The 13,159-nt window shown below is 38.6% G+C and overlaps 1 protein-coding gene across 1 annotated transcript in view; it reads right to left on the bottom strand.

The window, feature by feature from the left end:
* Positions 1 to 5,233: 5,233 nt before the first annotated feature.
* Positions 5,234 to 13,159, bottom strand: part of LOC307057542 (coiled-coil domain-containing protein 150-like) — a gene marked incomplete at both ends in the record, with an annotated part of 165,941 nt that continues 158,015 nt past the window's right edge. Inside the window, 2 exons of the mRNA XM_079710712.1 lie at positions 5,234 to 5,398; positions 5,687 to 5,797. Of these exons, the coding sequence (XP_079566838.1) occupies positions 5,234 to 5,398; positions 5,687 to 5,797 (276 nt within the window). The remainder of the gene's footprint in view (positions 5,399 to 5,686; positions 5,798 to 13,159) is intronic.

The following is a 13,159-nucleotide window of genomic DNA, read 5'->3' as shown; positions in this document are numbered from 1 at the left end:
AGTATTAGGAGGCAGACAGCTAAGTGGCTGCCATGTCTTTATTTACCTGAAAGCCCCTATACATAGGTTACTAACAAAATAGTTTTAAAAGCTTCAAGAAGAACTTGACAGCTTGTGGCTGTCCATTAGTGCTCTGGAGGAAAACGAGTGTCAGTATGAGGACCCTATCCGCTACTCAAAGTTTTCTGGCTGCAGTGTAAATGAAGTTCACTAGTGACCTTGGTGTTTTTTCTCCACTTACAAACTTTTGACATCTATGGTTTTGATCTGGTCTACCTCCTTTTCCCCTTACTTCTGGATATATCACTTAGATTTCCTTTGGGGACCACCCTCAGTTTCAGAGATGGACACATCTCACATAGAGACCTAACCAGTCAGCATACAATTCAGCTTTCAAGTCACAGTGATTGTTTGAGGGTGTCATTGAACCAATCCTTCCAATAAGACTCAATCCTGATCTCTTATTAGAACTATATAAGAAAAGAAAAACACTCTGCTGGGGCTGGTAATCAGGAAATATTCCAGTCTGTTTTAGTCTTCTATATATTGTTCATCGTTTCTGACCATTTAGAAAAAGGATTACATTAGCAAATGGTTTACAGAGTCCCTATTGCCCAAGGAAATCCAAGGTGGAGAAAATATTATAGTGTGGTGCCACCATAGAGCCATCTCACTCAATGAAGTGAGAGATCACCAGAGATAAAAGCCCAGAATAAACACTCTTGAGAAGAGAGATGTCAAATATTATCAAATAGTCAAATTTCTTAGAAAACCTCCTCTTTTTTCGAAAGTATTCTGGGGTAGACCCCACAGCTGAAGTAAAGGAGGACTAGTCCTCCCTTTTTTAAAACAGGCTCAAATATAAACTAGAGAACTTATTAAGAAAAAAATTGAAATGTGAAACTATTTTTAGAAAATATATAATATGTGGCCAGATGATTTTAGAGAGGCTTAGAGAGTAAACAAGCTATGGCTCTCTAGATAAAAATTGACCCCTGAGATAAAAACTAGACCAAAAGGTCTTCTGTTAAGAATTGGAAGCCTGTAGGTAAAGAAGCCAGGAGAATAGTGCAAGTGAAAGGAGCACTGAAATAACAATTGTTCAATTCTGGCTAAGAAGCTGAAGGACAATCCAAAATCTGTCTAATCATGGCCGCTCTGAAGGAGACCTGAGTCCACAACAGTTCCTCGTCCTTCCTCTAAACTCCCAAGTGGAACAATATAGCATTCTTGTTGATATTAGTGTTCTCTATCCTTAATCCTGCTACTCTGGAACATCAGATCCTCAGAGGAGTTTTGAGGTTGTCTAAAAAGCAAAATGACTTACAGCGAGAGAGACAGAGAGAATTTTGTCTTAATGTAAAAATGACTGACATGATAAAAGATGATGAAGAATTTGAAAATGTAATCATAGAAGCTTGAGAAGAAATCAACTTTATTTGATTTGGTCTACTAGAACCACTCTGAAAACTGAGAATTTACAACAACTCTAAGTCTCAACCCATATCTGATACTTTGGGATCTCTGTTGGAGAAATATTTCTTTATTCTTTGTGGCACCTACAGATTTAATAGGCAGGATCTACTTCCAGAGAAAATATACTGCAGCCCTTTCATATTATCAGATTATAGCTGATGTGACATTAGATTACCTACACTAGCCTAAAGAAATGACTCAAGGAATTACCAAAGATACTTACATGTGGAATCCCCCCCAAAAAGTTCAAACTCATAGAAACAGAGATTAGAAAAGTGATTTCCAGGGGTTGGGAGGTAGAGGAAATAGGAAGCAGTTGGGAAAAGGGTACAAAGTTTCAGTTATAAGATAATGTATAACATGATGATTGTGGTTGAAAATACTGTCTTGTATAACTAAAGTTTACTAACAGTAGAAATTAAATGCTGTCACCAAATTTTTTTTAAAAAAGATGTGAGGTGATGGATGTGTTAATTAGCAAGATGAGAAGAATCTTTCACAGTGAATATCAAATTATTACAATGTGTACTTTAAATATCTTATAATTTAATGTCAGTTATACCTCAATAAAGCTGACCAAAAAATTACCAAAGAAATAGCTATGGTCTCAGAATCCCCAAGGGTAAAAGACTTTACAGACACACTAACTGGAACAAAATCAATTAGAGTTCAGATGGATTCTTCCTAGATTTTCATAAATCTCTTTTTGTACTGACGTGAAAAGGTTAGGCCATGCTCTAGGGGTGTTAAAAACATGGCACTGCCTGTCCCTTAAATCAGTAGAAGCCATGGCTTAGTCTCCTTGCTTCAGAACAATTACAGTCTTCAAGAAATTAGTCAAAGCATCTTCAGATCTTGTGTTAGGCTCACCTTTAAATCTGATGTTACCACAGGCAGTATATCTCTATTGCTAAAGGAAATCACTCATCATTTTTCTACTAGTTAACTACATAAACTATTGCCACTTTCTTTTTCTCATATTACCATCTACTGGTATAATATTCTTTGAATATACAGAGTAGTTACAATAATTGTTTTAATGTCCTTGTCTGTCAACTCTAATGTTTGTGTTAGTTCTGGGTCAATTTTGATTTTCTCATTATGGGCCCTATTTTCCTGCTTCTTTGCATGCCTGATAATTTTGCCAGAAATCGTGATTCTACCTTGATGGGTACCATATTTTTTTGTATCCTTCTAAATATTCTTAAGCTCTGTTTTGGAACACAGTTACTTGGAAATGGGTCATTTGGGGCCATGCTGTGAAGACGTGTTAGGAGCAGAGCTGTGTTGACTCCAGGGCTCACTATTCACTACTACTGAGGCCAAGCCCTGTTGTATACTACCCAGTGCCCGGAAATCACAAGGTTTCCAATTCTGGCTGGTGAGAACTGGTACTGCGCGCGCGTGTGTGTGTGTGCGCGTGTGTGTGCATGCATGGGCATGCTGGGCACTGTCACTTCTAACCCTTTTGGATGGCCTTTTCTCCAGCCTTAGGTAGATTCCTCAAAGGCATGTGCTGCCCAGTACTCAGCTCAGTACTCAGAGAGGACCTTGTGGGCGTCTCTGTGCGGCTCTCTCCTCTCCCGTCCTGTGTCCTGGAACGCTTGCAGCCTGTGTCTCCCTGGACTCTCAATACTCATTCCTTAACCCAGGGAACCCATCCTGATTTCCACTCCTTGCATCACAGGCTGAACTCCCTCAAGGCTGTAAGTCGAGGCAACAATAGGGCTCACCTCACTTGTTCCCTTTCTTTCAGGGATGAGAGTGCTTTGTTGCTTGATGTCCAGTCTCTTAAAAACCATTGTTTCATATTTTGTCTGTTTTTTTGTTATTTCAAATGAAAGTAGAAGGTCACAATAGAAGCTAGTATATATGATAGATACTCTAAACGTACTATAGAAACACTTCTAAAGTATCATAGAAATGCTTTAACAAATCATCACACTAAATAGGCTGCTTTCATTATAATCTTGACTAGAAATGATCACCAGTCTAACTCTATAATTCTCCTCTTGTTCTGGATGAGGATATTAATATTCTTGGCATGTGACTGTTACGACAACACTCATGTGCAACCCATTAAGATTGATCATCTCTCCTGTGCAGCAATTGGGATCTTTGTTCCTATGCATATTTCAGGACCAAGGTTTTCAGTGCCACCCCAGGACCAGGTTAATTGTTCTCTGGGGCTCTTAGTTAGGCTGTTTCAAGATTCTGACTCCCCAATACCATCAAATTGACAATACCTTCTTACCCCCAAAGGGATAAATACTATAGGAGTTAGACAACTTAAGGAGGCTTTTACCAGCCTACCAGTGAGTCCCTCACTCTTGAAAGTCAGACACAGAAATGGATGCCCTCCAGGAAACTTGCCTCTGAATGTCAATTAATCAACAATAGTCTCACTCAACTACTACACACCTGCAGATGATGTCAACCCACTTAAAACTCTGAAACTCTTCCAGTGCTTGAACTCCATGCTTTCTCAAAACCCTATATAAGATCAGTAGTTTGCTCTGATCAGGGGGGCCACTGTCTGTCTAACATCTCTCCCCTACCACAGTAAGCAATAAATTCAGTGGTGTTTTTTTATTTTTTAGTATTTTGTTCTATTTTTAAAATTTATTTATTTTGGGCTGCATTGGGTATTCGTTGCTGCGTGTGGCTTTCTCTAGTTGCAGAGAGCAGGGGCTACACTTTGTTGCAGTGCGTGGGCTTCTCATTGTGGTGCCTTCTCTTGTTGCGGAGCATGGGCTCTAGGTGTGCGGGCTGCAGTAGTTGCAGCTTGCGGGCTCAGTAGTTGCAGCACGCAGGCCCTAGAGTGCAGGCTTCAGTAGTTGTGGCACATGGGCTTAGTTGCTCTGCGGCATGTGGGATCTTCCTGGACCAGGGATTGAACCTATGTCTCCTGCATTGGCAGGTGGATTCCTAAACACTGCACCACCAGGGAAGTCCCCAGCTGTGTTTTTTTATATTAGATATTGAGTGCTGGGCTCATCAACCTCTGAGTCTTATATTTGATATTCTAATTTTATAATTGCTCATTTGATTTAGGTCCTAATACTATTATCAGCAGCTACCATTACTTGAGCATCAATTAAGCCAGGTATTATGCCAGCTGTTTACATACTTTAAATCTGGATTATTTAATCTGAAATGAGAAGATAAAGCTGAATTTATTGCTTACTATAGTAAGGGAGAGCTACATTGGTCAGGCATAATCTCCTGGAACAGAGTTGAATAAACTTCTTTGTAAATGTCCAAGGAAACTGCAAATACAACCTCTGAGATATCTTATATACGAATAGAGATATGGTCTTATAAAAGGTGTGCTAGTAATTACCCAGCATAGAAGGGTATATGTTTACTAGACAGTGGGAGAGTTTTTACCACTTTTCAGGTGATCGTATTTCCAGGGAGTATCTACTAGATGTTAGACTAGGACATTTCACTGAAATAAAGTATCATATCATTTAGTTGCCAAATCATCCAGTACCTCATTAAATGCTTTTTGATAAAATTTACTTAAAACAATAGCCAGGTATCATGCAACAGCATCTCCTATCATACAACACATTAATATAAATTTACTAGGTGGAAAATGGGGAAAGGGACAAAAAAGATGGGGTGGTTCTGTATTGATATCAAAGAGTTCATAAAAGGATAAACTCAGGTCCAAAATCTTCAGTCCACATCAAAGACTTCATGTCCTGATGACGGTGGAAACAGCCCAGCCCTAGTTGCTGGGCTCAAGGAATCAGAGTGATGTAGCTGTTCTAAGTGAAGAAGCTCCTCTGTCAAGGACACCACCCCTGTTTAGTTCAGAATGACACTTCTTCGGCACAAGTCTAAGATTCAGTTTATTCTCCCATCGATGTAGAGCAGACTGATCGGATATGCTGCTGTGCCTTTTATCTTGGTCCTATTGGAAAGAAAACACACCCCAAAACTGTTAGAAACTAACTGCAGAGCTGAGGACCTATTTTGTCTTTATGGATGTCATTTTCTTTTCAAGATAGGTGGTTCTAAACTAGACAGCTTGGGAGAGGTAGAACTTTTAAGAAAGAAATTCAGTTCATTGGTTTTCCAAACAGCAGTTTAAAGAGATCTACAGATTAGTGGAGAGTAGCTGGATGAAGAGAGAACTTGTGTAATTAGAAATCTGAGAAGGAACAAATCCAGAATTGCTTAAGACACACAAATATTCCACCTCTTTCCGCCACCTGTCTTCCCTCTGCAACGGGTTTTTGGTCAGCTCAAGTTGTAGGCCATCGCGTTTGCACTTAAACCAGCACCAAGCTTCTTTCAGGTTAGCTGTTATCTGCACATACAAATGTTCTCATTAAAATTTACAACAAAGGAACACTTAATCATTTTGTGTATTAGTTCAAGAGACTCTTTTTTTTTTTTTTTTTTTTTTTTTGCGGTACACGGGCCTCTCACTGTTGTGGCCTCTCCCGTTGTGGAGCACAGGCTCCGGACGCGCAGGCTCAGTGGCCATGGCTCATGGGCCCAGCCATTCCGCGGCGTGTGGGATCTTCCCGGACCGGGGCACGAACCCGTGTCCCCTGCATCAGCAGGCGGACTCTCAACCATTGTGCCACCAGGGAAGCCTGAGACTCTTTCTTTTTACACTGTATAATTTAAAAGCTTTATTTCCCCCCACAATTAGCAAATGGGCTTCATATTAGTTAAACTGGAAGTATTCTTCCTATAGTTGCCAGTTCAAGAGACTTTACCTAGATATTAAAAGACTCACATTCTAACTGCATGGTCTTTGCAACCTGTTTGCATAATACACATCCTCCTATAGATGAGAGAATAATTTCTGAATATGGAGTTAAACAATGAATACAAACCTGCTGATTTTCATGCATTTGTTAATATTTCCTGGACGTGAACTGAGGTGAGAGGGCTCGGGAGAAAGTTAAGGTAGGAGTGAAAGTACAAGATGCCATTGAAAATTCATGTGGTAATTCAAACCACACTTTGAGTTCTGTTCTCTGAGACTAAACACTTCTCCAAAGTCCCTGAACTGTAAAGCCTAGATTTTCCTGCTGTGCTTTATAAAGGTAATAGAACGAATTAGTAAAAACACTGGACCAGCTTAGTGTAAATGGTATTTTTTATTTCCTTTATCAAAATATTTTATACTTTAGCTCCTAAGCACAAACTTCCAAATGATCTGTTAGACTTGAAAACAGTCCCTCTAATAGTCTGCCTTTGAAGATGATCTAGAATCAGTATTCATTTACTTGACAAATATTTATTGAGTGCCTATATGTGCCTAGCACTTTTCTATGTATTTGGGATATTATTTTGAAGGTAGAGCCAACAGGTTTTTATTATATATAAAGGTTGCTTCAAAATAGCTGTAGAACATATCCTCTAGAATAAAAAGCAAAATGACTGGTTTTCCCCCTTTGATTATTTATGTTTCATGGACAGCATTTTCATGTTTTGACTCTGAGGTCTCAGAGACTAGTGTATTTCTCTCTTGCTTGGGAGAAGGCAAGTTCGATGAGACCAGGGGCTTCTTTTGGCTTATTCACCCTATAGCTCCATCACCTAGCACGGTACAAGCCATATAATAGGTCCTTTATAAATTTGTGCTACTATGTACTTGTCCCCTATTAACCAGGTCACAGTGTGAGTACAAAATAGTGAGACGAGAAAATAGAGCTCTGCTTGTCATTTAACTTTTATAAAGCTACAAAGCTAAAGTATTTTCCAGGTTTGTTTGTGCATCCTGACGACAGACACACTCCCATCCACCCACAAACCAAACCCCACTTTTCTCTTTATCAGAAGTGGAGGGAAAGATGCTTGAAATGACATTCATTGTACATCATGTCTCGTCTTGTATGGTGAATGAGAATGGAGCCAACGTTTATTGAAACTTACTCCAAGCCATCTATCAGAGTAACAGTGGTAGGTAATAACTTCCTGACTATTATAGAAGTGGTAACTGATGAGTTACAGAAAGTAAATGTAACTTCCTTAAGGGCCCAGTAAGTGTCATTGTTGGCAAACTCACAAGAGACGAGTCCATATTCCTTTTAATTAATTAATTAATTATTTAAAACATCTTTATTGGAGTATAATTGCTTTACAGTGGTGTTAGGTTCTGCTTTATAACAAAGTGAATCCGTTATACATATACATATGTCCCCATATCTCTTCCCTCTTGTGTCACCCTCCCTCCCACCCTCCCTATCCCACCCCTCTAGGTGGTCACAAAGCACTGAGCTGATCTCCCTGTGCTATGCAGCCGCTTCCCACTAGCTATCTATTTTACGTTTGGTAGTGTGTATATGTCCAAGCCACTCTCTCACTTCGTCCCAGCTTACCCTTCCCCCTCCCTGTATCCTCAAGTCCATTCTCTAGTAGGTCTGTGTCTTTATTCCCGTCTTGCCCTTAGGTTCTTCATGACTTTTGTTCTTTTTTTTTTTAGATTCCATATATATGTGTTAGCATATGGTATCTGATTTTCTCTTTCTGACTTACTTCACTCTTTATGACAGACTCTAGGTCCATCCACCTCAGTATAAATAACTCAATTTCGTTTACTTTTATGGCGAGTAATATTCCATTGTATATATGTGCCACATCTTCTTCGTCCATTCATCTGTTGATGGACACTTAGGTTGCTTCCATGTCCTGGCTATTGTAAATAGAGCTGCAATGAACATTGTGGTACATGACTCTTTTTGAATTATGGTTTTCTCAGGGTATATGCCCAATAGTGGTATTGCTGGGTCATATGCTAGTTCTATTTTTAGGTTTTTAAGGAATCTCCATACTGTTCTCTATAGTGGGTGTATCAATTTACATTCCCACCAACAGTGCAAGAGGGTTCCCTTTTCTCCACCCACTCTCCAGCATTTATTATTTGTAGATTTTTTTTTTTTTTTGCAGTACACGGGCCTGTCACTGTTGTGGCCTCTCCCATTGTGGAGCACAGGCTCTGGACGCGCAGGCTCAGCGGCCATGGCTCACGGGCCCAGCTGCTCCGTGGCATGTGGGATCTTCCCAGACCGGGGCATGAACCCGTGTCCCCTGTATCGGCAGGTGGACTCCCAACCACTGCACCACCAGGGAAGCCCAATTGTTTGTAGAATTTTTGATGATGGCCATTCAGACTGGTGTGAGGTGATACCTCACTGTAGTTTCGATTTGCATTTCTCTAATGATTAGTGATGTTGAGCATCTTTTCATGTGTTTGTTCGCCATCTGTATCTTCTTAGGAGAAATGTCTCTTTAGGTCTTCTGCCCATTTTTGGATTGTGTTTTCTGTTTTTTTGATATTGAGCTGCATGAGCTGCTTGTATATTTTGGAGATTAATCTTTTGTCAGTTGCTTGATTTGCAAACATTTTCTCCCATTCTGAGGGTGGTCTTTTCATCTTGTTTGTGGTTTCCTTTGTTGTGCAAAAGATTTTAAGTTTCATTCGGTCCCATTTGTTTCTGTTTCTGTTTCTGTTTCCATTTCTCTAGGAGGTGGGTCAAAAAGGATCTTGCTGTGATTTATGTCATAGAGTGTCCTCTAAGAGTTTGATAGTGTCTGGCCTTACATTTAGGTCTTTAATCCATTTTGAGTTTATTTTGTGTATGGTGTTAGGGAGTGTTCTAATTTCATTCTTTTACATGTAGCTCTCCTGTTTTCCCAGCACCACTTATTGAAGAGGCTGTCTTTTATCCATTGTATATTCTTGCCTCCTTTGTCAAAGATAAGTTGACCATATGTGAGTGGATTTATCTCAGGGCTTCCTATCCTGTTCCATTGATCTATATTTCTGTTTTTGTGCCAGTACCATACTGTCTTGATAACTGTAGCTTTGTAGTATAGTCTGAAGTCTGGGAGCCTGATTCCTCCAGCTCTGTCTTTCTTTCTCAAGATTGCTTTGGCTATTCAGGGTCTTTTGTGTTTCCATACAAATTGTGAAATTTGTAAGTTGCTTTGGGTGGTATAGTCATATTCACAAATGTTGATTCTTCCAATCCAAGAACATGGTATACCTCTCCATCTGTTTGTATCATCTTTAACTTCTTTCATCAGTGTCTTATAGTTTTCTGCATACAGGTCTTTTGTCTCCTTAGGTAGGTTTCTTCCTAGGTATTTTATTGTTTTTGTTGCAATGGTAAATGTGTTTCCTTAATTTCACTTTCAGATTTTTCATCATTATTGTATAGGAATGCTAGAGATTTCTGTGCATTAATTTTGTATCCTGCTACACTACCAAATTCATTGATTAGCTCTAGTAGTTTTCTGGTAGCATCTTTAGGATTCTCTATGTATAGTATCATGTCATCTGCAAAAAGTAATGTTTTATTTCTTTTTTTCTGATTTTCATTCCCTTTTTTTCTTTTCCTTCTCTGATAGCTGTGGCTAAAACTTCCAAAACTATGCTGAATAATAGTGGTAAGAGTGGGCAACCTTGTCTTCTTCCTGATCTTAGAGGAAATGGTTTCAGTTTTTCCCCATTGAGGATGATATGCCTATTTTCTGGAGGGTTTTTATCATAAATGGGTTTTGACTTTTGTCAAAAGCTTTGTCTGTATCTATTGAGATGGTCATATGGTTTTCTCCTTCAGTTTGTTAATATGTTGTATCACATTGATTGATTTGTGTATATTGAAGAATCCTTGCATTCCTGGGATAAACCCCACTTGATCATGGTGTATGATCCTTTTAATGTGCTGTAGGGATTCTGTTTGCTAGTATTTTGTTGAGGATTTTTTCATCTATGTTCATGAGCAATATTGGCGTGTAGTTTTCTTTCTTTGTGACATCTTTGTCTGGTTTTGATATCAGGGTGATGGTGGCCTCACAGAATGAGTTTGGGCGTGTTCCTCCCTCTGCTATATTTTGGGAGAGTTTCAGAAGGATAGGTGTTAGCTCTTCTCTAAATGTTTGATAGAATTCATCTGTGGATCCATCTGGTCCTGGGCTTTTGTTTATTGGAAGATTTTTAATCACAGTTTCAATTTCAGTGCTTGTGATTGGACTGTTCATATTTTCTCTTTCTTCCTGGTTCAGTCTCGGAAGGTTGTGCATTTCTAAGAATTTGTCCATTTCTTCCAGGTTGTCCATTTTATTGGCATAGAGTTGCTTGTAGTAATCTCTCATGATCCTTTGTATTTCTGAAGTGTCAGTTGTTACTTCTCCTTTTTCATTTATAATTCTATTGATTTGTGTCTTCTTCCTTTTTTTCTTGATGAGTCTGGCTAATGGTTTATCAATTTTGTTTATCTTCTCAAAGAACCAGCTTTTAGTTTTATTGATCTTTGCTATTGTTTCCTTCATTTCTATTTCATTTATTTCTCATCTTTATGATTTCTTTCCTTCTGCTAACTTTGGGGTTATTTTGTTCTTCCTTCTCTAATTGCTTTAGGTGTAAGGTTAAGTCGTTTATTTGAGATGTTTCTTGTTTCTTGAGGTAGGATTTTTTTGCTATAAACTTCCCTCTTAGCACTGCTTCTGCTGCATCCCATAGGTTTTGTGTCGTCGTTTTCATTGTCATTTGTTTCTAGGTATTTTTTTGATTTACTCTTTGATTTCTTCAGTGATCTCTTGGTTATTTAGCTGTGTATTGTTTAGCCTCCATGTATTTGTATTTCCTACAGATTTTTGCCTGTAGTTAATCGATATCCAGTCTCATAGCATTGTGGTCAGAAAAGATACTTGATACGATTTCAGTTTTCTTAAATTTACTGAGGATTGATCTGTGACCCAAGATATGATCTATTCTGAGTGTTCCATGAGCACTTGAGAAGAAAGTATATTCTGTTGTTTCTGGATGGAATGTCCTATAAATGTCAATTAAGTCCATCTTGTTTAATGTATCATTTGAAGCTTGTGTTTCCTTATTTCTTTCCAGTTTGGATGATCTGTTCATTGGTGCAAGTGGGGTGTTAAAGTCCCCTGCTGTGATTGTGTTGCTCTTGATTTCCCCTTTTATGGCTGTTAGCATTTGCGTTATGTTTTGAGGTGCTCCTATGATGGGTGCATATTTACAATTGTTATATCTTCTTCTTGGATCAATCTCTTGACCATTATGTAGTGTCCTTGTCTCTTGTAATAGTCTTGATTTTAAAGTCTATTTTGTCTGATATGAGAATTGCTACTCCAGCTTTCTTTTGCTTTCCATTTGCATGCAATATCTTTTTCTATCCCCTCACTTTCAGTCTGTATGTGTCCCTAGGTCTGAAGTGGCTCTCTTGTAGAGAGCATATATATGGGTCTTGTTTTTGTATCCATTCAGCCAGTCTGTGTCTTTTGGTTGGAGCAATTAAACCATTTACATTTAAAGTAATTATTGATATGTATGCTACTATTACCATTTTCTTAATTGTTTTGGGTTTGTTATTGTAGGTCTTTTCCTTCTCTTGTGTTTCCTGCCTAGAGAAGTTCCTTTAGCATTTGTTGTAAAGCTGGTTTGGTGGTGCTGATTTCTCTTAGATTTTTCTTTTAAAGGTTTTAATTTCTCTGTTGAATCTGAATGACATCCTTGCTGGGTAGAGTAATATTGGTTGTAGGTTTTTCCCTTTCACCACTTTAATTATGTTCTGCCACTCCCTTTTGGGTTGCAGAGTTTCTGCTGAAAAATCAGCTGTTAACCTTATGGGGATTCCCTTGTATGTTATTTGTTGCTTTTCCTTTGCTGCTTTTAACATTTTTTCCTTTTATTTAAATTTTGATAGTTTGATTAATGTGTCTCGGCATGTTTCTCTTTGGGTTTATCCTGTGTGGTACTCTCTGTGCTTCCTGGACTTGATTGACTATTTCATTTCCCATGTTAGGGAACTTCTCAACTATAATCTCTTCAAATATTTTCTGAGTCCCTTTCTTTTCTCTTCTTCTTCTGGGACCCCTATATTTCAAATGTTGGTGTGTTTAATGTTGTCCCAGAGGTCTCTGAGACTGCCCTCAATTCTTTTCATTCTTTTATTCTGCTCCCTGGCAGTTATTTCCACCATCTTGTCTTCCAGCTCACTTATCCATTCTTTTGCCTCAGTTATTCTGCTACTGATTTCTTCTAGAGTATTTCTAATTTCAGTAACTGTTTGTTTGTTTGCTCTTTAATTCTTCTAGATCCTTGTTAAATGTTTTTTTGTAATTTCTCCATTCTGTTTCCGAGATTTTGGATCACCTTTACTATCATTACTCTGAATTCTTTTTCAGGTAGCTTGCCTATTTCATCTTCACTTATTTGTCTTTTAGGTTTTCACCTTGTTCCTTCATCTGTAACATTTTTTTTGTCATTTCATTTTTTTTTGATGGGTGGTGCTGTATTCCTATCTATCTTACTGGTTGTCTGGCCTGAGACATCCAGCACTGGAGTTTGCAGGCAGTTGGATAGAGCCGGGTCTTGGTGCTGAGATGAGGACCTCCAGGATGCCTCACTCCCATTAATTTTCCCTGGGGTTTGATGTTCTCTGTTAGTGCAGCAGACTTGGAGCTCCCACCACAGCAGCTCGGGCCTCACCTCTGTCCTGGGAACCAAGATCTTGCAAGTTTTGTGGTATTGTAAAAAAGAAAAAGAAAAAGGAAAAAAAGGACCAGAGCAGCACAATATCAAAGAATAAAAAAGAAAATAAAATTAGAAACATACAAAATATATTAGGAAATATAAAACTATAATTGAAACAAGTGCAACAAGGTAAAATAAAACCACAACAGA

The sequence above is a fragment of the Hyperoodon ampullatus genome, assembly GCF_949752795.1.
Source record: "Hyperoodon ampullatus genome assembly, chromosome: 8".
Taxonomy (NCBI): Eukaryota; Metazoa; Chordata; class Mammalia; order Artiodactyla; family Ziphiidae; genus Hyperoodon; species Hyperoodon ampullatus.
Note: the sequence above shows the minus strand (reverse complement) of the source record. Positions and strands in the feature narration are given on the sequence as shown.